The sequence below is a fragment of the Leopardus geoffroyi genome, chromosome C2 (genome assembly GCF_018350155.1).
Source record: "Leopardus geoffroyi isolate Oge1 chromosome C2, O.geoffroyi_Oge1_pat1.0, whole genome shotgun sequence".
NCBI lineage: Eukaryota > Metazoa > Chordata > Mammalia > Carnivora > Felidae > Leopardus > Leopardus geoffroyi.
The window spans coordinates 8,845,427-8,869,484 of record NC_059333.1 but is presented as its reverse complement, the minus strand read 5'-3'; the positions used below and the strand labels follow the sequence as shown (position 1 = coordinate 8,869,484).

The 24,058-nt window shown below is 52.8% G+C and overlaps 1 protein-coding gene across 1 annotated transcript in view; it reads left to right on the top strand.

Annotated features, from left to right (window-relative positions):
• The window catches only part of SIM2 (SIM bHLH transcription factor 2), a 55,688-nt gene that overhangs the window by 22,936 nt on the left and 8,694 nt on the right, over positions 1-24,058 (top strand). The window contains exons 5-7 of the mRNA XM_045501419.1: positions 1,217-1,302; positions 6,841-7,040; positions 12,396-12,502. Coding sequence (XP_045357375.1) covers positions 1,217-1,302; positions 6,841-7,040; positions 12,396-12,502 — 393 coding nt within the window. The remainder of the gene's footprint in view (positions 1-1,216; positions 1,303-6,840; positions 7,041-12,395; positions 12,503-24,058) is intronic.

The following is a 24,058-nucleotide window of genomic DNA, read 5'->3' as shown; positions in this document are numbered from 1 at the left end:
AGAGAAGCACAGAGGTCTAAGAGAGATGGGGTTGCCCCCAGATTCATTTCCACCCAAGTGTGCAAGGCCTGAGGTTCACAGGCGCTCAGACCTCTCCCTGGCTTCTTATCCACAGAGTTGTTTTTGTGCGTCTGAACTTGCCCCATCATGTCATGGTCATTGTATTGTTGGCTTTCTCCAAAGCTCCATGGTTAATTACCGGGTGAAGTTTTTTTAGACCTCAGTGCTTGCCTGGGTATGGTACAGACAGGCAGCCACGTTACAGGGAAGCCTTATGTCTCACAGACCATAGCCTGCTTGCAGAGGAATTGTGGGTAAATATGGCCACCCCTCCAAGCAGGGGGAAGGGAGGAGCCTCATAGGCGATGGCTGGGAGCCTTTCCTCTACTCCTAATGGTAACCTTTCTTTAAAAATTAATCTATTAACTGCCACCAAATAACTCTATTTAGCGTGGAGTGACCTCACCCTTACCCGGGGGCATGGACACATCATTCCAGAGAACTGGCATCTGCTCACTAAAGCAGATTTAGTTTCCTTTGGGGACTCACTTGCATTTGCACTAGTGAGGTCAGAGACTCGTGGGTGAGGCCTTTGGCCCTGCCAGAGAAAGACCGAATGGGGAGGGTAAGAGCCCTGAGAAAAGAGGGGGCTACGTATGAGGGCAAAGGCTTTGATCTGGCTGAGGGGGTTCCGCATTCCAAGGCAGTCCCGGGCAGTGTCAGGGCCCTGTGGCTGTCTCCCTCTGCTGGGGAAAGAGCTGTACCTGTGAGCCCTTACTCAGTGTCCTTTACCCTGAGGGAAGCCAGATGCTTCTGGGCCTTCCTGGCCAACCCAGGCATCCACCCCAGGACTAGCCAAGGCGATTCTTCTGGTGCCAGGCCTCTCTGTGCCTGCCAGGAGGGGGCCATGGGCATGCCAAGGGGGGCTGGGCCCACTGCGCTTACAGTCCTCACCTTGGCCCCAGGTGGCTGTTTCCTGAGTTCTTGCTGTGGCTGCGTTTCCAGCTGCCTGCTTCTGGAGCAGGACAGGGCCAGTCTCCCCACCCCACCCAGGTCCCTGCCCCAGGCAGAAGCTCCCTGGGCCAGGGTCGGGGCATTCTGGGATGAGGCTTCCGGCTGCCCCATCTGGTCCTGAGCGTCGACTGATATTATTGGGACAAAATCGGGGGAAGCATCGTGGAACAGTTGGCCCATCTAACCTCACTCCTGCTTTCAGAGTACGAGATAGAGAGGTCCTTCTTTCTGCGAATGAAGTGTGTGTTGGCGAAAAGAAACGCGGGCCTGACGTGCAGCGGATATAAGGTGCGAGGAGCCTCGTGTCGGGGGAGGGAAGGAGGAGGGGGCAGAGGAGGGTCTGAAGGAGGGGGCAGAGGGTCTGAAGGAGGGGGCAGAGGAGGGTCTGAAGGAGGGGGCAGAGGAGGGTCTGAAGGAGGGGGCAGAGGGTCTGAAGGAGGGAGCAGAGGGTCTGAAGGAGGGGACAGAGGAGGGTCTGAAGGAGGGGGCAGAGGAGGGTCTGAAGGAGGGGGCAGAGGGTCTGAAGGAGGGAGCAGAGGGTCTGAAGGAGGGGGCAGAGGAGGGTCTGAAGGAGGGGGCAGAGGAGGGTCTGAAGGAGGGGGCAGAGGGTCTGAAGGAGGGAGCAGAGGGTCTGAAGGAGGGGGCAGAGGAGGGTCTGAAGGAGGGGGCAGAGGAGGGTCTGAAGGAGGGGGCAGAGGAGGGTCTGAAGGAGGGGGCAGAGGAGGGTCTGAAGGAGGGGGCAGAGGAGGGTCTGAAGGAGGGGGCAGAGGGTCTGAAGGAAGGGGCAGAGGAGTATCTGAAGGAGGGGGCAGAGGAGGGTCTGAAGGAAGGGGCAGAGGAGGGTCTGAAGGAGGGAGCAGAGGGTCTGAAGGAGGGGGCAGAGGGTCTGAAGGAGGGGGCAGAGGAGGGTCTGAAGGAGGGAGCAGAGGGTCTGAAGGAGGGGGCAGAGGGTCTGAAGGAGGGGGCAGAGGGTCTAAAGGAGGGGGCAGAGGGTCTGAAGGAGGGGGCAGAGGAGGGTCTGAAGGAGGGAGCAGAGGGTCTGAAGGAGGGGGCAGAGGGTCTGAAGGAGGGGACAGAGGAGGGTCTGAAGGAGGGGACAGAGGAGGGTCTGAAGGAGGGGGCTGAAGGTCTGAAGGAGGGGGCAGAGGAGGGTCTGAAGGAAGGGGCAGAGGAGGATCTGAAGGAGGGGGCAGAGGGTCTGAAGGAGGGGGCAGAGGAGGGTCTGAAGGAGGGGGCAGAGGAGGGTCTGCAGGAGGGAGCAGAGGGTCTGAAGGAGGGGGCAGAGGAGGGTCTGAAGGAGGGGGCAGAGAAGGGTCTGAAGGAGGGGGCAGAAGAGGGTCTGAAGGAGGGGGCAGAGGAGGGTCTGAAGGAGGGGGCAGAGGGTCTGAAGGAGGGAGCAGAGGGTCTGAAGGAGGGGGCAGAGGAGGGTCTGAAGGAGGGGGCAGAGGGTCTGAAGGAGGGGGCAGAGGAGGGTCTGAAGGAGGGGGCAGAGGAGGGTCTGAAGGAGGGGGCAGAGGGTCTGAAGGAGGGAGCAGAGGGTCTGAAGGAGGGGACAGAGGAGGGTCTGAAGGAGGGGGCGGAGGGTCTGAAGGAGGGGGCAGAGGGTCTGAAGGAGGGAGCAGAGGGTCTGAAGGAGGGGGCAGAGGAGGGTCTGAAGGAGGGGGCAGAGGAGGGTCTGAAGGAGGGGGCAGAGGGTCTGAAGGAGGGAGCAGAGGGTCTGAAGGAGGGGGCAGAGGAGGGTCTGAAGGAGGGGGCAGAGGAGGGTCTGAAGGAGGGGGCAGAGGAGGGTCTGAAGGAGGGGGCAGAGGAGGGTCTGAAGGAGGGGGCAGAGGGTCTGAAGGAAGGGGCAGAGGAGTATCTGAAGGAGGGGGCAGAGGAGGGTCTGAAGGAAGGGGCAGAGGAGGGTCTGAAGGAGGGAGCAGAGGGTCTGAAGGAGGGGGCAGAGGGTCTGAAGGAGGGGGCAGAGGAGGGTCTGAAGGAGGGAGCAGAGGGTCTGAAGGAGGGGGCAGAGGGTCTGAAGGAGGGGGCAGAGGGTCTAAAGGAGGGGGCAGAGGGTCTGAAGGAGGGGGCAGAGGAGGGTCTGAAGGAGGGAGCAGAGGGTCTGAAGGAGGGGGCAGAGGGTCTGAAGGAGGGGACAGAGGAGGGTCTGAAGGAGGGGACAGAGGAGGGTCTGAAGGAGGGGGCTGAGGGTCTGAAGGAGGGGGCAGAGGAGGGTCTGAAGGAAGGGGCAGAGGAGGATCTGAAGGAGGGGGCAGAGGGTCTGAAGGAGGGGGCAGAGGAGGGTCTGAAGGAGGGGGCAGAGGAGGGTCTGCAGGAGGGAGCAGAGGGTCTGAAGGAGGGGGCAGAGGAGGGTCTGAAGGAGGGGGCAGAGAAGGGTCTGAAGGAGGGGGCAGAAGAGGGTCTGAAGGAGGGGGCAGAGGAGGGTCTGAAGGAGGGGGCAGAGGGTCTGAAGGAGGGAGCAGAGGGTCTGAAGGAGGGGGCAGAGGAGGGTCTGAAGGAGGGGGCAGAGGAGGGTCTGAAGGAGGGGGCAGAGGAGGGTCTGAAGGAGGGAGCAGAGGGTCTGAAGGAGGGGGCAGAGGGTCTGAAGGAGGGGACAGAGGAGGGTCTGAAGGAGGGAGCAGAGGGTCTGAAGGAGGGGGCAGAGGAGGGTCTGAAGGAGGGGGCAGAGGAGGGTCTGAAGGAAGGGGCAGAGGAGGATCTGAAGGAGGGGGCAGAGGGTCTGAAGGAGGGGGCAGAGGAGGGTCTGAAGGAGGGGGCAGAGGAGGGTCTGAAGGAGGGGGCAGAGGAGGGTCTGCAGGAGGGAGCAGAGGGTCTGAAGGAGGGGGCAGAGGAGGGTCTGAAGGAAGGGGCAGAGGAGGGTCTGAAGGAGGGGGCAGAGGAGGGTCTGAAGGAGGGGGCAGAGGGTCTGAAGGAAGGGGCAGAGGAGTATCTGAAGGAGGGGGCAGAGGAGGGTCTGAAGGAAGGGGCAGAGGAGGGTCTGAAGGAGGGAGCAGAGGGTCTGAAGGAGGGAGCAGAGGGTCTGAAGGAAGGGGCAGAGGAGTATCTGAAGGAGGGGGCAGAGGAGGGTCTGAAGGAAGGGGCAGAGGAGGGTCTGAAGGAGGGGGCAGAGGGTATTAAGGAGGGGGCAGAGGAGGGTCTGAAGGAGGGGGCAGAGGAGGGTCTGAAGGAGGGGGCAGAGGAGGGTCTGAAGGAGGGGGCAGAGGAGGGTCTGAAGGAGGGAGCAGAGGGTCTGAAGGAGAGGGCAGAGGGTCTGAAGGAGGGGGCAGAGGAGGGTCTGAAGGAGGGGGCAGAGGAGGGTCTGAAGGAGGGGGCAGAGGGTCTTCACCGGTTTGTATTTTGCTTGCTACTCAAGAACGTCTGCAGACAGAAGCACAGGGACCCAAACATGGGACAACTTTCTAGTGACGCTGCTCATGCAGCAGGTAGGGAAGGAAACTCCCGGAGGACTGGTTTCGTCATCTGAGACCACGAATGAGCGTGGTGAAGGGTAGAATGTCACCCTGGCACGTGCACTTGGTGTTTCACATGGGTCGGCGGCCCGGCCCCCAGAGGCCACTGAGGAGCCACACCCTGGGGGCGGCAGTGAGCATTCAGAGCCCGGACATGTCGCTCCTCCCTCGGAATGTTTCGCCAAGTCCAGTGGTGACGATTGTGATGTGCTTGACTAATGATAGACCTGTTCTGAGGAGCAGCGAGGCTTCAGCAGCAGCATCTCATCTACTTAACTAAAAAAAAACAGTTTTTTTGATAGAGAGAGCAAGTGTGGGAGGGGCAGAGAGAGAGGGAGACACGGAACCCGAATCAGGCTCCAGGCTCCGAGCTGTCAGCACAGAGCCTGATGAGAGGCTCGAACCCACAAACTGTGAGCTCATGACCTGAGCCAAAGTCAGATGCTTAACCAACAGAGCCCCCAAGGTGCCCCACGTCTACTTAATTTAATTAACAGTCATAGCAGCCCTCTGGGGGAGTACTGTTGGCCCCATTTTATGATCCTCAGGGACGCAAGCAAGGAAGGGAGAAGACGGGCAGAGGCCCGCAGGCTGGGGGTCAGAGCCCCTTCGGGCTGCATTTCTCCGGCAGATGTGGCCGCCTGCTCTGGCAAGTTCTGGAATCCAGGAGCAGGTCCCCCGAAGAGCCCACGGGCAGCCCCAGAATCAGCACCCCCAGACGGAAGGGCCGGTAGGGGGAAGCGTGCACTGAGCGTCCCCTTCCAAGCTTCTGATTCCTCCCTGGCGTCTGAAGTTACTGTTTCTCCCTCCTCAGAGGAGAGAGGTGCTAAGCCCAGGGCTCCGGAGATGGAGGGGATGGGGGCCTTCGTGCAGGAGCATTTGCGTGTTAGAAAAGGGTGGGGGAGAGAAAGGGGACAGCTTTGTGCCTCTGAAGCTTATTCTCTTTCTGGAACACCCCTCCTAAGCTCCTCCCCACCCCAGGGGCTGCTTCCCCTTCAGCATCTCCTCAGCCCTCTCCTTTGAACTCCACACTGAGCTCTTCTTCCCTTTGACTTTACCCCACTCTCTTTTATAGTTTGGGGGATACCTTTTTTGTTTGCTGACCCAAACTCGAGGCCTATTTCGACCAGGGTTGTGGGGAGCCCCCCACCCCGCACTGTCCTGTACCCAACAGACTTGGGTCTTGAATTGTCTCTGCCACTTATTAAACGTCTAATCGTAAGCAAAACACATCGCCTGTCTTGCCCTCAATATCCTCCTCAGTAAAATGGGACAATAGACCAGAAGGATTTCAAGATCTGTTGCAGCCCTAAAGACTGAATGCGTTCAGCAGTCCTGGAGGAAGAGAGCTGAAGATTTTAGCTGTTCATCACTGCTGTCATGATCCTTTCGAGATTTTACTGATCCTAACTTATATAAATGCTTCCAATATGGAGGCTGAAGGTTGCACAAATGTTCCTGTTTGACATTTGGAACACTATATGCTCTCTCCTGCATGGTTTGTTTTTTGTGTTTTTTTGTGTTTTTTGGCTGTAACAACCAGAGGTTTCTATATAGCCTCTCTGGCTTTTTGCTTATCATAAGGGAATAAAATCTTGACCTCTAAATAAAGTAAATAAAAACACATTAAGAGGAAGGCTTTTTTGATCCTACTGAATGAATTCTTTAAATTTTTTTTTTAACGTTTATTTATTTTTGGGACAGAGAGAGACAGAGCATGAACGGGGGAGGGGCAGAGAGAGAGGGAGACACAGAATCGGAAGCAGGCTCCAGGCTCTGAGCCATCAGCCCAGAGCCCGACGCGGGGCTCGAACCCACGGACTGTGAGATCGTGACCTGAGCCGAAGTCAGACGCCTAACCGACTGAGCCACCCAGGCACCCCTCTACTGAATGAATTCTTAACATACTGGAATGGTATAGCTTGTCAAGTGATACAAATGTCAAGTTGACAGATGTCAAATCCAGTCCCATTGGGGGACGAAGAACATAAAGTGAGTGTCTTAGAACCAGAGGTTAGCTTCCCATGGTGCCTTTGTTTGCTACCTAATAGTGGGTTTGGTGATGAGTTAATTAGGTATCAATCCATTACATATTAGGGTCTCAACTCGGGGAGTTACTGGGGCAGAGTCAACTGGGTAAGACGACCTTACATTTGATTGCACTACTGTTTCCTAAGGGTGAAGCATCACTTCGTGTCTTCTGAGCAATGAGTTGGGTGTCGTCAGCATGTTGGTGTGACCTTTGTGGGGTCACACCAGCTCCGTAGAGGCTGGGCCGGGGAGAGTCCAGCGTGCCCAAGAGAGCCAGCAGGCTCAGAGCCGGGAGGAGTGGGTACCGGTCTAACCCCTGGGCTGACCCTGCCCTCTGCTTTGCCAGGTCATCCACTGCAGCGGCTACCTGAAGATCAGGCAGTATATGCTGGACGTGTCCCTGTACGACTCGTGCTACCAGATCGTGGGGCTGGTGGCTGTGGGCCAGTCGCTGCCACCCAGTGCCATCACAGAGATCAAGCTGCACAGTAACATGTTCATGTTCAGGGCCAGCCTTGACCTGAAGCTGATCTTCCTGGATTCCAGGTGAGTTTGGCACCTGCTGCTGCTGCAGAATTCCAGAAGATACTGACGGTGGAAACTGGCCTGAACGCTGTGTTGTTAAGCCAAAATGTAACGAGGAAATCAGCCGTACTAAGAAAGGGAGTTAGGGGACGCCTGGGTGGCTTAGTTGGTTAAGCGTCCGACTCTTGACTTGGGCTCAGGTCGTGATCTCATAGTTCCGTGAGTCTGAGCCCTGCGCTCTGGGCCGTAAGCCCAGAGCCAGTTTGGGATTCTCTCTGTCCCTCTCTCTGCCCCTCCCCTCCAAAATAAATAAATTAATTAATTAATTAAAAAAAAAAAAAAGAATGTGAGTTAGAAGGGTATTTGGTGGAACCAAGTCAGGAATTGAAAGAATTGATATCAGCTTTAGTACTTAAAGAGTAGCCAGCTTCTCCAGGTGCTGGGTACCTGTTGTATATTATTTATTTATATTTTCATCATCTCATTGGAGTTGGAGCTGGAAATATGTGCTGTGGACACAAGTTAGCCTTTGTTGAAGGCCTGCGATGTCAGGATTCTGCCCTGTGTGTCCATCAAGTAGGTGGGACCTTAAGGCAAAGAAAAGATTTTGCAATGAGCTGGTGGGAAGCCATCGGAGCTCTGATGGCCACAGAGCTGAGGCTGACAGCAGACAGGTGGCCTTTGCCGGGAAAAGCTGTGACTACAAGCTCAGTGGGTGCCCTGTCTGGGCTGGGAGGACACCTCTGGCTGGCAGTGAGGACGAAGGTACAGTGGCCCCTGAACTGTCTCTCCCAACCGCCCTTCCCCTCCTCCCTGAGAATGTCCACCCATCTGAGGATCTCTTGTCAGAGAGAGAAGGGAGAGCGAATGAGGCAAAAGCACTAATCTGTTGTTTCGCTCGGCCTGCCGAAGCTGGCCACACAGGGGAGGTGTGTGCTGGAGAAGCCGTGGCCTGTCCCCCGGGAGGGCTTGCCGGCTTCACGTGGCCCCAGGCCCTTGGGACTTCCTCCAACCTACCATTTTCTTTTTTTATTTCTTTTTTATTTTTTTTAATGTTTATTTATTTTTGAGAGAGAGAGACAGAGAGAGACAGAGCACGAGTGAGGGAGGAACAGAGAGAGAGGGAGACAGAATCTGAAGCAGGCTCCAGGCTCTGACCTGTCAGCACAGAGCCCAGTGCGGGGCTTGAACACACGAGACGTGAGACCACGACCTGAGCGGAAGTCGGGTGCTTAACCGACTGAGCCACCCAGGCGCCCCTTCCGCCTACCATCTTCTTATCCGTAAAAAGGTCAGCCTCGCCCTGCCCACTCGGCTACCCACAGGCTGTTAGGAAAGATGAAATTTGATAATAGATGTGAAGCATTTGTAAAAGTAAAGCCTGGAAGCACTTGGGTGGCTCAGTCGGTTAAGCATCCGACTTTGTCTCAAGTCACGATCTCACAGTTTGTGAATTTGAGCCCCGTGTCAGGCTTTGTGCTGATGGGTCGGAGACTGGAGCCTGCTTTAGACTCTGTGTCTGCCTCTCTCTCTGCCCCTCCCCTGCTTGCACTGACTCTCTCTCTCTCTCTCAAAAATAAATAAACACTAAAAAAACAAACAAACCAGCAAGCAAAAGTAAAAAGCTGATGCACCTAGTCCTTTAGAGTCCTCAGCTGTACAGGAAGGGACAAATGTTCAGAGACCCCACTTTTGCCTTTCGGTGTGTGTGGCCAAGCTGTCTGGGAGAAAGGAGGTATATATGTGTGGGTGTACATGTATATACGTATATACACACATATGTGTAAATATAAATATAAAATTTTGCTAATATTTATTGATTTTCCCACCTTTTTATTCTGGTAAAATATACATGACATAAAATTGACCATTTTAACCAGTTATGGGAGAAAACCAAACATACCTGGTTAGGGGCGGGAGACAAAGACACAAAGTAGCCTAGTTTATCATTAGTGAACCTCAGAACCCTTCAAAGGTAGAGAAATGACAAGGGTTGGCCTGACAGGCTTGCCATCGTGCTCCCAGAAACTCCAAGCAAAGAGTACCCAAAACTCTTTGCGGGAACGAGGCCAGCACCTTGGGGCTGGCCGGACTGACAAATGCTGCCCTACTGCATCGAAGACAGAGGCACCTGCCAGCAGAGGGGCCCTGGGCGGGTGGACTGTCTGGGCCCATGGTGGCAGCATGAGAAGGAGTTCTTTCTGGATTCAGGGGCCACTTCTAAAAGTGAACGGAAAGGAATTTTGGCCGTCCGAGCTCATTACTTTAGAAACTTGGGAGGACACGACCAGGTTCCCCCTTATTACCTCTGTCTCCCAGTTTTTCCTTGACGATTCTAGGAAAAGCCTCTGAGGCCTGGTGAATTCTCTAGAAGAGGAAAGAGAGAGGTCTCCCCAGAGGAGACATTTCAGATCTTCTCAAATTGTTTGAAGCACACAGCTTTGAAACACAAAGGACAAATGGAGGGCTTTGCAGAAGAGGGTGTTCGAAGGTAGCTCAGAGGCCAGACTGCTCCTGAAGGAAACAGGAAACTGTTTCTACAGAAGTTCCCTGCTGTTCTCCCAGCTATGTACCTGGAAGCTTCTAACAGATCTCCTGAACTCCTGTCGTGTAGACGTTTAAAGGGCTCAGAGACAAGCTAGAATTCCTCGAACTCACTCTGGTCTCCAGTCTGCTGCAGTTCGGTCTCTGAGGGGCCGCTGGGGGTCAGGGACAGAGGGCAGCAGAATGGCCCAGCAGGGTGGGAGATGTCAGCTCCTCCATCCAAAGCCCAGAAGCCACGGCGACGGGTTGGCCTGAAGCCCAGCAGCCCTGAAGTCACTGGGTGGGGGGCCTGCAGGGGTGGGGGTGGCCACTTGGCCCCCCACCCAGTGTAATCCCAGACACAACTGAACTCAGCATAACCTGAAATTTGGTTCAGAGGGGTTTTGTGGTATTTCACTTTGAAACTGTAGCTGGTGCTTTTGCTAAGGATGGGTGAACCCAGCCATGTTTGGGGTTTGGCAAATCCCTCTGACAGGTCTTCAGACACTGGAGGTTTGGAAAAAACCAGGAGGGCATGCTGCCAGACCCTTCTCTTTCCCTTTAATTTTTAAAGCCAGTGTGCACTTTGATGAGAAACTTAATACATGTGTTTCTGATTCATTTACACGTTCGGGGCTGTTGTTCTGTAACTTTACTTCCAAAGGGTCTGGGAAGCCTCTTTTGTCCCCACACCGTACAGACGCCTGGTTTTCTTTTTCCGGGGGGGGGGGGGGGGGAAGCCAGGTCTCAGTTTTCCTGCCACACTGGTAGACTCCGATGGGGCCTGAAGTTCTAGATGGCCCTTAGATAAGTCCCCGAGCCCGGAAAGGCCTGCACAGGTTCCCTTTCCACCGACCTCCAGCCCCATCTCCTTCCCGCCCTGGAGGAACACCATGGAAATGTGTACACCAAATAGTGAGCAGTTCCAGGGAAATATGAGGCTCTCCGAGATTTACGACCCGGAGCCCGCGCAGAACTCGACAGAAAGGGGAGCGCGTTACGGAACGAAAGTGAGGTCGAGTTTCCCCGTTGAGTTCGCAACTGACATTTCAGAGACAAGCCAGCAGGACCCCCCAGTCCGGGCCGTCCTCAGGCCCCACCTCTGCCCCCTCGGGACTGACTTCTCACCAGGACCTCCCTTCCTCTGGAAAAGCTTCTTGTCCTTCTCTTTCGTCTGTTCTTAAATGTCTGTCACCAAGGTTTCTCGGCCACCTCTTCCAAGGGCATAGTCACCGGGTCGGTTGCCCGGGGCCCCGGGAAGTGGCACCACTGCCACGTGCAATTTCCACCTGCGGATGGAGTGATCCAGATGCCACGGATGATGTGGTCTCGGACGCTGGGAGTCACTTTTCCTCAAAGAGCTGATGTGGGAAGTCAGTATTCCTGGGGCCTGATGAGAACAGAGAGGCGGTAATGGCATGAGGGCACCGGGCACGTGTTTGTTGCCCTTCTGCCAGCGAATGTTATGATTTACCCCGCAGCCACAGTATTTTCGGGTGTTGTCGTACTAGTTTTTGGACGCTGCACGAGCCTCCGTTGATCGGACGCGTTAATGTCTCCAGCTCTTCTGCAGATGCTCCCGCCCGACCAAAACCTCGTGAGACCGTTGCGCCAGGTAGCGGGGGCCAGTGGGAGATACAAAGGCTCACATACACAATAGCCAGGACGTGGGAGCAGCCCAAGCGTCCATCGGCGGACGGACAGACAAACAAAACTATTTTATCTACATAAAATAGAACATCATCGAGCCATAGAAACGAATGGCATTCTGTCCCACACCACAACGTGGGTGACCCTTGAAATCAGGATGCCAAGTGAGAGAAGCCAGACACAAAGGGACATGTACCAGGTGGTTCCACTCATCCGAGATATCTAGAATCGACAGATTCCTAGAGACAGAGGGAGAGGGAGGTTACCTGTTGCAGCGGGGGGGGGGGGGGGGGGGGGGGCGGGAGGGGGGCGGGGGGCAATGGGGAGTTCTGAAGAACATCGTGGTTGTCGTTATTGCCACTACGTGTAGACATAAAAATGGTCAAAGTGGCAAAGGTTGTAATGCATATTTTTCCACAATAATAATTTTTTTTAAAAATTTAAATGTTTATTTTTGAGAGAGACAGACAAAGTGTGAGTAGGGGAGGGACAGAGAGAGAGGGAGACACAGAATCGGAAGCAGGCTCCAGGCTCCGAGCTGTCAGCACAGAGCCCGACGTGGGGCTCGAACTCACAAACCGTGGGATCATGACCTGAGCCAAAGTCAGGACTCAAAACTGACTGAGCCACCCAGGTGCCCTGATTTTTGACAGAGAGAGAGAGAGTCAGAGAGAGAGGGAGACACAGAATCGGAAGCAGGCTCCAGGCTCCGAGCTGTCAGCACAGAGCCCGACGTGGGGCTCGAACTCACGAACCTTGAAATCGTGACCTGAGCCGAAGTCGGATGCTCCACCGACTGAGCCACCCAGGCACCCCCACGATAATAATTTTAAAAAAGGTTCCCACTGGACTGTCACCCAGAAGCCACTGGAAAGTAGTTCTTTCTCCCATCAGAGTTCACTCTTAAGCGCCCCCAGACAAGCTTCACCCTGAAAAAGGAAAACATTTGAAGCCACCCCAAACGTTCTTGTAGCCAGCAGTTTCAGAAGAACATTCCTGCCCATGAATAGTGCTACATCCTGCACTGGGCTAGCGTTCAAAGCCTTTCTCCTTGTAAAAAAAGATCATTCTCGGTTTCCAAAACCAACATCACCCCCCACCCTGAGCCTTTTAGCACTTGATTAGTTGGCAAAACCAATATTAGTTTAAATGAAAGGCAACCTACAGAACAGGGTAACACATGGAGCCACTGTCCTCCCCCAGGGTGACCGAGCTGACCGGGTATGAGCCGCAGGACCTGATCGAGAAGACCCTCTACCATCACGTGCACGGCTGTGACGTGTTCCACCTCCGCTACGCGCACCACCTCCGTGAGTACCTCGCTCACCGCGCGGGGCCGGGGGCCGGGGCTGGCCAGGGAGGGGGTGGCCAGAAGTGGGGCGGGAAGGTCACCCTTGTTTGGTACAACAGTCCTCCGTTGTGCACACATGAATTCTAAACCTCAGACTGACCCCATCCACCCCTCCGTTTAGCACAGCTGCTGGTCAGTTCTCAAGCATCCAGGCTCACCTTCCAGTGAAACTCTGGCAGGTGTGGGATGGTGCACAAGTTGCTGATTCCAGATGGCGGATTTATTTGGAACCTAGATTTCTCTAGGACATCTGGACACGTTTACACAAAGTGCCACAGCAGAAGCGCCAACACGTACAGAGCCCTTGCTCCTGTGGGGCACCGGCTTAGGTGATTAAAGATGTTACTAACCCAGTGAAGGAGATTCTCCTGTTCATGATCCTCCTATTCCTACTGAGGATGCTGAGGTTCAGAGAGGTTAAGCCACTTGCCTGAGGTCACACAGTGAGAGGCTGGAGAGTCTGGAGCCAAAGCAGCCAGGACCCGGCCCCTGACCACTGTCCACCACCTGGCTGGGAGGCTCAGGGGAGACCACAGGTTCCCAGGATGGGAGAAAATGGAAAGAATGAACAAGTATTCGATTGGCCAGTGCAGAAGGTTTGGTGAACATCTGGACAGGGAGGGGCGTGGGGCTCTAGTCACTGAAGTGTTCAAAGAAGTGACACTTTTCTTCTAGAATCCAAATCAAGGCAGCAAATAACTGACACGGGGCGGGATACCTCACGTCCAGCCCTCCATGCCTGGACTCAGGGGTGCTTGCTAATGGGGTGCAGATGGCCGGAGCAGCCAGCTCTGCAGGGCCCTCTGGGTGGAGAGGGCAGGTGATTGCTCCGAAAACCCCAGCCCCGGGGGTCCCCCGCCCCTTTCCGTGGAGGCAGGAGCATGGCAGGAGCCCCGATATCCAGCAAGGGAGCTGGAAGCGAGCCCCCAAATTACCTGCAGGAAGGGATCCTCTTCCAAGTGGGGCTCCATTGGGAGGAATTAGGCCTCTAAGCACAGAGAATGAAAACGTATGGAATTGAAAGTCTTCATTTTAAATCCCATTTCCTCTCTCTCTCGAACTACCTGGCTAACAGAGGAGCAGGGATTTCCGCCCTGCCACCACCTGGGAGAAATAAATACAGTTTTTGTTTGGGAAGTGTAACGAAGGCCACAGCGATGACCAGCACAGGGCTCCTGTGTCCCCAACACAGAACGGAAGCTTTTCACGTACCCATTGTTTTTTGTGTTTTTTTTAAACTTTATTTTGTATTTATTTTGAGAGATAGAGAGCAAGCAGGGGAGGGGCAGAAAGAGAGAGAGGGGGAGAGAGAGAGAATCGCAAGAAGGCTCCACACTGTCAGCGCAGAGCCCTGTGTGTGGCTCGAACCCACGAACCGAGAGATCGTGACCTGAGCCAAAGTCAAGAGTCGGATACTTAATGGACTGAGCCACCCAGGTGCCCCTCACGTATCCATTTCGGGGCGCGGGGCTGGCCCTGTGTCCATTTCCCAGATGAGCGGTGACCCTCACGGGTGGAGACCTGTGGGCAGGCAGCAGCTGAGTCAGACAGGACCAGAGCCCGGGTTTGTCCGGCTCTCAGGCCTTGAGCGGTTCCCACCACGTGATGGCTCTGAGCCTTGGAGGCACGGCCCGTCTTCGCTTCATCAGGAGCCCTGATCTTCCCCGAGCTCACCCGGCCTGCAGAGGGAGTTTATCTGAGAGGTCCACTGCAATTTGCATGATAAATTTGCCTCAGCTCACCTGGAATTTAGCATTTCCAGACATTTCAATTATCCAAGAGGACCCTGAAAGGGAAGGCATACACAGGCTTCCCGGAGACACACAGAAAAGGCAGAAGCATTTAGAAACCAGAGGAAGCACGTGTTTTTGTTTTTGTTTTTTTCAAATGGGCTCGAATTAGTAAATCAAAGAAAATAAAAAATAGCAATATTGACAACGATTGCTATGGTGCGGTGACCTTAACTATGGTGGAGAAACCACCCCAGGGGCAGGAGGCAGAGAGCATATCCCAGCCAGGCTGGAGGTGATGGGGGGGGGGGTGGCCTTGGGATCTACCATGAGCCTCGCATCTGTCCCTGACTCACTTCTGTCAACTTTTCCAGATGTAAACTAGAGGAGAGCTGACAGGGAGAGGTAGCGGAGGCCCTTGCCCACAGATGGGGGTGGGAATCAGTCTTCTAGAGCTCACACCTTGGCTCCAGGATTAGAACCTCACTTGGGTGTCCCTCTCAGGGAAGCCATGACATTAACCTGGACATGACTTTCCCCTCCAAAGCTGGGTCTTTCAGATGAAGAAAGGGGCGATATTCAACAAAACAGAGCATGATTTTTGGAAGCAGAGTCTTTATTGGTGCGGAGCTGGGGAAGTTTTGAAATCTCTCTGTTGTGTGGTCCCTGGGGCTTCATCTCCTTTCCAGGCACGGAACTGGGGCCAGAGGGGCCAGATCCAGAAGCCGACCTCGAGCCTGGGGTTCAAGTACAGTAGTTTGTTGGGACAGTGACAACTGTTTGTTGGGGAGAGAGAGAAATAAGCCATGGAAGGGAAGGAGCCACGAGACGGGCTTGTCTGACCGGGACTCAGTCAAGGGGAGTGAGCTGAGGTTTAGACCCCTGCTCCTGCCTGTCATGAGCTGAAGGCTGCTCTTAGGGGTGTTAATCTCCCTGTCCCCCCTCATCTGTTAGAGTGAGCTCTGCCAAAGAAAGGCCTCAGGAGGGAGATGGGGCCATCAGAAGTTCCTGGGTGCACTCCATGGTGAGGGGAGGGACGTGAGGAGACATCAGCCAGAGCGAAGGTCCGCCTCTTTACCGTGTCTCCTCAGCCTCCTGCCCTCATTGGTCTCCAGGCTTTGTGAAGAGTTCTCCATCCAGCCATCCCTCCATAAGGTGCTCCTCACCCCCCAGCCCAGCCTAGTTGGTCATCTTGTCCTTGCTTTGCACACCTTAGTCACCTTTCTCTTGTGGGGTGGGGGGCTTTTTTTTTAAGATTTTATTTTTAAGTCATCTCCACACCCAATGTAGGACTTGAACTCACCACCCTGAGATCAAGAGTTGCACTCTCCACCAACTGAGCCAGCAGGCCCCCCTCTGGGGGGACCCTGTTGCCCTCACTGCTCAGGGTCCCTGTTGGTCCATTGGAGTGTCCTCTATCCCCAAACTCCTGCCCCGTGGGCAGCGGGGGGGGGGGGGGGGGAGCTAAGCACCGCCCCCCTTTCCAGTTCTGTTTTCACTGCCACCATGATGTCAGCTGCTGCCACATCTCTTCCAGGAGGGTGTGTCCAGCTCCTTCCAGCCCAACCCAAGGGTCCTAGGTTCTTATTTCTGGACAATGCTTTCACCTCATGCTGTTCACATTCTTATGGGGTCTACCTTGATCTGCTCAGGCCACTGTAACAAAATAACACAGGCTGAGGGGCCTAAACAACAGAAACTTGTTTCCTAACAGCTCTGGAGGCTGAAATCTGAAGTCAAGTTATCAGCAGGACCGCTTTCTCCTGAGGCCTCTGCCTCTGTAGGTGGGCATCTCCTTCCTGTGTCCTCACATGCGTGAGGCCCTCTGTGTGTGTCTGCCTTCTCATCTCTTTCTATGACAGGGACACCAGCCATATTGGATTAAGGTCCCCCTCTTACTCCATTTTCTTTTAATTACCTCTTTAAAGACCCCATCTCCAAATGCAGGGACATTCTAAGGTCCTGAGGGTCGGGCTTCAACATACGAATCTGGGTGGAACGCAGGTCAGCCCATGACAGGGACTTTCTTTAATAGCTCTGTGTCATTACCAGGCAGTAGGCCCAGCTGGGCAGGCTGGCTTGGGGAGGGCAGGTGGGAGGTCTGTGAAGGCAGGATGCGTCATTTGGAAATGTGGCTCTTCGGTCCTGTCTCCTGGTGCTTCAGTAACGCAGGGCTCAGGAACCTAGCCCAAGCCTCCCGCCCTCCCGCCCTCCCGCCTGGGATCCCAACCTGGATCCCAGATCCACACGGTGGCCCCTGCCAAGCTGGGGGCTCAAGTCCTTCAATTCAGTCACCGCTGGAGCTGGCCTAGTGGCTGTCCCAGGAGCACAGGCATGCAGGGTGGCCTCTCCCACTTCCTCCCCATCCCCCACAGCTGCACATGGCTGGAGGGGGCCAGGGGCCACGGTGACCCTCAGGATTCCAAGACCACGGGTCGGGGGGCGGGCGGCTGGCCCCCTTTTACAGGGAGACATACAGACGCATCTTTCTTCGCAGCTGATGAGGTCACTGAGCGCAAGAAACATCTACCAATACCCAGGGAGGTCACTGTCCGATTCTCCAAGGCCAGATTTTCTCCACACCAGCGTCCCAACCCCAGGACTCCCTGGAGATGGGGCGAAGGGCTCTGCCAGCAGCAGAGTTGGACATCAGGCAGTGGTGGCTCTGGATGACCACAGTCAGCCAAATGGTTTTCACACATTGTTCAAAATATTATCTTAACCCAGTGCAGGGATCCACAGGGTCCAAAGAAAGCATAGCCCCTAAAGAAAGAGAATTCAACACCTTCCAGAAAGTCAGCTTCATGAGGAGAAGCAGGGCGGCACAGGGAAGTCTTTGGGGAGCATGGGCTTCCAAGGGGTCAGCAAGACAGGGGCTGGCATGGCCCGGACACCTCATGTCACTGTGGGCCTGGGCCTTCCCAGATGAGCCATGTGAGTCAGACCGTGCCAGGACTTTCCCTGGAAGCTTCTGTAGAGAAAATGAACACGGATCCTCTAGGGAGCATATTTGAGCCCCCCTCCAACCTGCGCCCTGCCCACTGTCCTGTGGTGGCCGAGGGAAGGCCCCCACATCTCAGCTAAGTGTGGGCCCTGGTGCAGGCATGACACTCATGTGGCCTCAGGGAAATGGGGGCCTTGAGCTAGGGTCTGCCCGTGCTGTCTCCCTCCTGTCTTTGTCAGGTGTTTGGGTGACTTTTTCTTGCATGGAGGGGAGCCAGTAGAGGTCTGTATTCTCTTGACCTGCAGGTCCTGGGGATGGGGAGGGGGTGATGCACAGTTGGGAAGGGATTGATATCGCTGAACTTGAAGATCTGTTGAGGGACACGAGGCAGATTTCTGGAAGACACAGCAGTTTGGAAGAACCATGATGTCCAAGAGGGTGGAGAATTGCACCCAGCTCCCCACCTGGGGCCCCTGGGCAGAGTGGGCCAAGTCCAGATCACAGAGAGTGCAGGCCAAGTCCAACTGTCATAACGCTTTCAATCTCACGCAAAGGCTTCTAAGCCTGAATATGTGGTCTACAGAGTTCAAGGAATAACTGTCATAACAAAATTCCGGGACACCTGGTAGACACCCATAGAGAACACACCCTAAATGGCACACAGGGGGCACCTGGGTGGCTCAGTTGGTTAAGCATCCGGTTTTTGATCTCAGCTCAGGTCACGATCTCGAGGTTCGTGGGTTCGAGCCCCGCATCTGGCTCCACACTGACGGTGCAGAGCCTGCTTGGGATTCTGTCTCTCCCTCTCTCTCTGCCCCTCCCCCCATTCATTCTCTGTGGCTTTCTCCCTCAAAATAAGTAAATAAACTTAAAAAAAAAATTTAAGGGCACCTGGGTGGCTCAGTCAGTTAAGCGTCCGACTCTTGGGTCCAGCTCAGGTCATGATCTCATGGTTCGTGAGTTCGAGCCCTGCATCAGGCTCTGTGCTGACAGTGCAGAGCCTGCTTGGGATTCTCTCTCTCTCTCTTTCTCTGCAACTCCCCCATTCGTTCCCTCTGCCTCTGTCTCTCAAAATAAATAAACTTAAAACAAATGAAGTGGCACACGAGAGTCACAAACTCAAATGCTTATGGGGCCAGGCATGTAGCACCAATGTGTGAATGGGCATCTGTAGGGCAGTAGGGAATGGCTAACACGTGACCATCCAGAGGCATTCCCAGTAAAACAGCACTGAGCCACCAACAGAACCCACCCGTGAGCTTATGCGGTCCATGGGACACTGGTGTGCAACCGCTCTGTGGCATCGCTGTGGAACAGGGCACAAAGGTCTCGAAACGGAGGACAAACTTGCAAGTCTCCAATCCACTGTGGCAATTACATGTCAGGGGGGCGCCAGCCTCTGCTGCTGGCCTTGCCTCTGGACTGGAAACGGGTGATCGCGTTTAATTCATGCTCAGATCCCTTTAGATGCTCTCTTGCAAGCAGGGTCTGGAGCCAGAGGAGGTGTTGGCTTGCAGGTGGAGGTGTGGGGAAGCCTACACCTTGAGGGGGAGCCAGGAGCAGGGGAGCGGTAAATCATGGGAGAAAGCACCGCGTGATCTCCACGTTGTCCTGACCCGGAAGCAGTTGTGGACATAGAGGTGTGGGCTGGACCTTCTCGGTGTTGCCAGACGGCTCAAGCTCTGCCCATCATCCGTGGTCAAGGTCACTTTGGACACATCCCACAAGGTGGCCCTTGTGGGCGTTCTTCCTCAAAGTGCTTCTCTCTTCCCGGTGCGTTCCGTGTCGTTCTGCCAGCCGGACGTGCAGAACCTCTAGAGGAGCGCACGACTTTCCATCGGTGTCACCCACTGCAGGTCCGAGCTGGCAGAGGGGACATAGCAGGAGGAGGGGATCAACCTCACCAGTATTTCTGTGGAGGGTGGTTTTGTCTCCTGGCGCTGCTCTAACGAAATACTACAAACTGGGGGGCCTAAAACAGCGGAAATGTACTCTCCCAGGGTTCTGGAGACCGGAAGCCCGAAGTGAAGGGGTCAGCAGGGCCGGGCTTCCTCAGAAAGCCCTGTAGGAGAGTCCTTCCTGCCTCTGCAGCTTCTGCTGGAGTCCTTGGCTTGCAGTCCCCGCTCACCAGTCTGTGCCTCCACTTCCCCTCCTGTGCGTGTGTGTCTCCTCTTTGGTCTCTTATGGGTGGGGGGGGGGTCGTTGGAGGCAGGGCCCACCCTGTTCCAGGACGATCTCGTCTATCTTGAGATCCTTGACTTAATTACACCTGTTTAGAGATCCCTTTTCCCAAATACGGCCACATTCACCGGTTTCAGGGGCCAGGACGTGGAACACATCGTTTGGGGGAACCCCATTCAGTCACCATAGGGATTTTTGGCATCTGACATCATCAGCTCTTACAATTCAGAACGGAAATAGAAATTAGGCTCCAGGCCAAGGTTCCCTTGCCTCCCAGAGGAACCAGGCAGGCCACCTACTTTTCTGCGCAGACACTCTGTCTGCGTAGCAGATTCACAGAACTAGAATTTCCACCCCAAAGCAGCCTCGGCAAACCGTGACCGCTGGCTTCCCTCTCAGCATGGGACACCCTGATCTCAGAACCATCGGAGGCCCAGATGCTGGAGGTGCTGTGGCCCCAAGTGCTAGGAGCAGGGCCTCTGTTCCCAGAGCTTACAGCTTACGGGCCATCTCCAGCCTGCCTGGTCCCCCACCGCCAAGCAGAGCCTTACTTTATAGCACCCCTCCTGCTCTCCTCCTCCCCCCACCCTCCACGGGATCATTTCAGGCAGCTAATTAAGACCAACAGATTGGAGGGGGAGCTAGACCGAAGCCAGGCATGTTGTGACTAAGCGTCTAGGATTTCAGCTTGGATTGATAATGTGGACTATCACCATGGGTCATAGAGAAGCAAAAAACAAATCTATGCCCGTGTTTGTTTGGTCTCTGTATCTAAGCCGCATCAGAGCTGCCCTTGGCATCCTAATATAAAATATTTGGGATAAACTGGCTTTATTGTATCCAGTTTAGATGATTATGGGTAGGTTTTAGGAATGTTGTAAGAAATAAGGAAAGTATGAAATCCAAGAGAGGGAAAAGGAAAAATACACCATCTTGCTGCCAGGGGTGTGATGGGTACCGAGGGGGACGGATTTCAGAGTGGAGGGGCTGAACAAGTACTTCTGCTGAAGGAATGACTTCTGGGGAAGTCCACATATGGGGCCCCAGGTGGGCCCTATAGCATGTCTTTTGGGGCCAAAAGCAAATTGGCCGAGTCTCCGCTAACCTTCCTTGTACCTCTCCTTGCACATTGAGCTACAGAGAACCTTCTGGAGACTCGTGTCCCTTCCTCCCAGAGGGATCACTCTGAGACAAGGGAGTCAGAACACCCGGGCTGGGGGCCCCGGCTATGCCCTCGAGATTTGCTGGCCCCACTTCCTGGTGATGCCTACTTCCCACAGCTGTAGGGGGTGTGAAATGAGGGGTTCGGACATGAGCGGGCACCCGAAACCGTGGATTTTGCTGTTAAAAAAGCAAACCCCAAGAGGAGAAACATTGTAAAGGTAGCTCTTTCCTATTATCTCTGTGCTCTCCAGCACGGACTCTGGCCCCTGCCCCGTGCGTCCACGGAGGTGCACATGCTAAACCCGGGAAGACGAGAGCCTGTGTCTACACTGTTCCCGGGAGCCCCGCCCCTCATCCCAGGGGTGGAAGGGGGGATGGCGGTCACGCACCGAAGGGTGGGGGGCCTGATCCGTGTTGTATTTCCACTTCCCTGACCCCACACAAACTACCTGCCTGTGGAAAAAATAATTTTTTCATTTAAAAAAAAATTTTTTTAGATGTTTTTATTTATTTTTGAGAGAGAGACAGACAGAGCATGAGTAGGGGAGGGGCAGAGAGAGAGAGGGAGACACAGAATCCGAAGCAGGCTCCAGGCTCTGTGCAGAGCCTGATGCGGGACTCGAACCCACAAACCACAAGATCATGACCTAAGAAGTTGGACGGTCAACTGTCTGAGCCACCCAGGCGCCCCAATAATTTTTTCACTTTTGTTATAAAGCTGATACCTCCTTAGTGTTGGAAATGTAGAAAATCAAGAAAAGTGGAACAGGAGAAAATGAAAATTACCTGTAATTTGACCAGATAATGAGAGTTGATATGTATTGAGTCTTTGCTGTGTGACTGCCACCACTAGTCTAAAGCTTCCCATAGATGATCTAATCCTCACTGTGACCATGCGAGGTAGGGAGTGTGATTATGCTCTTGTTCCAAACAGGGAAACCAGGTCACCGGGGCTTTGTAATGTGTCCGAGATTGCAGTTAGTTGGGGTGTATATGTGAGTGTGCGTGTACTTTTTCTTACCTGTACTCTATGCTCTTCTGAATCTTGTCTCTTTTTTTGATGAGTTATAACTGACATATAACACTATATTAGTTTCAGATGTACAACGTAGTGACTTGATATTTGTACACGTTCCTCCATGATCAGCACAATAAGTCTAGTTACAATATATAGTTATACATTTTTTTTCTTGTCTTGAGAGCTTTGAAGAGCTAATTCCTTTAGCAACTTTCAGTATACAACACGGTGTTATTAACTGAAGTCTCCGATGCTGGAAGTTTGTACCTCTTGACCATCTCCTTCACCCGTTTCTCCCACCTGCCCTCCGTCACCTTTGGCAACCACCAATCAGTTCTCTGTATCTATGATTTTTTTTTTTATTAGGTTGCACATGTAAGTGAGGTGCCAGGGTATTTGTCTTCGTCTGACTTACTTTACTTAGCATAATACCCTCGAGGTCCACCCGTGTTGTAGCAGATGGCAAGATTTCCTTCTTTTTTATGGCCAAACAATATTCCTTTGTGAGTGTGTGTATGTACGTATACCACGATTTCTTTATCCATTCATCCATGGGTGGACACTTAGAGTGGTTCCATTTCTTGGCTATTGTAAATAATGCTGCAGTGAACATGGGGGCGCAGGGGTCTTTCCGAGTTAGTGTTTTTGTTTCCTTCAGAGAAATACCCAGCAGTGGTATTTCTGGAGCATATGGTACTTCTATTTTAAATTTTTTGAGGAACCTCCTCACTGTTTCCATGGTGGCTGCACCAATGTACCTTCCTAGTCATAGTACACATGGGTTCCCTTTTCCCCACATCCTTGCCAACACTTGTTATTTCTTGTCTTCTTGATAATAGTTATTCTGACAGGTGTGAGGTGAAACCTCATGTGATTTTGATCTGCATTTCCCTGATGATAAGTGATGCTGTGAACTTTTTCATGTACCTGTTGGCCATCTGTATGTTATGTCTTCTTTGGGAAAATGTCGATTCAGACCTTCTGCCCATTTTTTAGTTGGACTATTTTATTTGTTTGTTTGTTTGTTTGTTTGTTTATTGCTACTGAGTTGTATGTGTTCTTCGTATATGTTGGATGTTAACCCCTTATCAGGTACGTAATTTGCAAATACTGTCTCCCATTCGGTAGGTTGGCTTTTCGTGTTGTTGGTGGTTTCCTTTGCTGTGCAGAAGCTTTTTAGTTTGATGTAATGCCACTTGTTTATTTTTGCTTTCGATCTTTTAAGGATTATTTTGTGGTTCCATACAAATTTGAGGATCGTTTGGTCTATTTCTGTGAAGGATGATACTGGAATGTTGATAGGTATTGCATTAAATCTGTAGATGCCTCTGGGTAGTATGGACACTTTATATTAATTCTTCCCTTCCATGAACATGGAGTGTCTGTCTTTGCATTAATATGTGTCTCCTTCAGTTTCTTTCATTGATGTCTTATAGTTTTTAGTGTCTTGTCTTTCACCTCCTTGGTTAAATTTATTCCTAGCTATTTCATTATTTTTGATGCAATTGTAAATGGGATTGTTTTCCTAATTTCTTTCTGATAGTTCATTATGAATGTGTAGAAACTCAGCAGATTCTTGTGTACTTATCTTATATTTTTGACCCTTACAGAATTCTCTTATTCTAAGAGTCTTCTGATGGAGTCTTTAGGGTTTTCTATCTATAATATGCCATCTGAAAATAATGACAGTTTTACCTCTTCCTTTCCAATGTGGTTGTCTTTTATTTCTTTTTCTTGCTTAAGTGTTCTGGCTAGGACTTCTGATTCTGTGTCACATAAAAGTGGCAAACGTGGGCATCCTTGACTTGTTCCTGACCTTAGAGGAAAAGCTTTCAGCTTTCTCCTGTTGAGTATGTTAGCTTTGGACTTGTCATGGATGGCCTTTATTATGTTGAAGTACATCTCCCTTCTATATGCACTTTGTTGAGAGTTTTTATCATAGATGGCTATTGAATTTTGTCGAATGATTTTTCTTTATCCATTTTTATTGTTCACTTTGTTCATGTGGTGTATCCTATTGATTGATTTGCAGATGTTGAACCATCGTTGCATCCCAGGAATAGATCCCATTTGATCACGCCGTATGATCCCTTTAATGTATTGTTAAATTCAATCTGTTAATATTCTGTTAAGGATTTTTACATCTATGCTCATCAGAGATATTAACCTGTAATTTTCCTTTTCTTGCAGTGTCCTTGTCTGGTTTTGGTATCGAGGTCATGCTGACCTCATACATGTGTTTGGAAGTGTTCTTTCCTCTTCTGATTTTCCAAAGAGTTTGAAAAGGACTGGTATTAATTCTTATTTAAATGTGTGGTGGAATTCACCGGTGAAGGAAGCCATCTGGTCCCGGACTTCTGTTTATTGTGAGGTTTTTGATGACTCCTTACCAGTTATTAGTCTGTTCAGATTTTCTATTTCTCCATCACTCAGTCTTCATAGGTTGTATATTTCTAGCAAAGTATCTGTTTTCTTGTA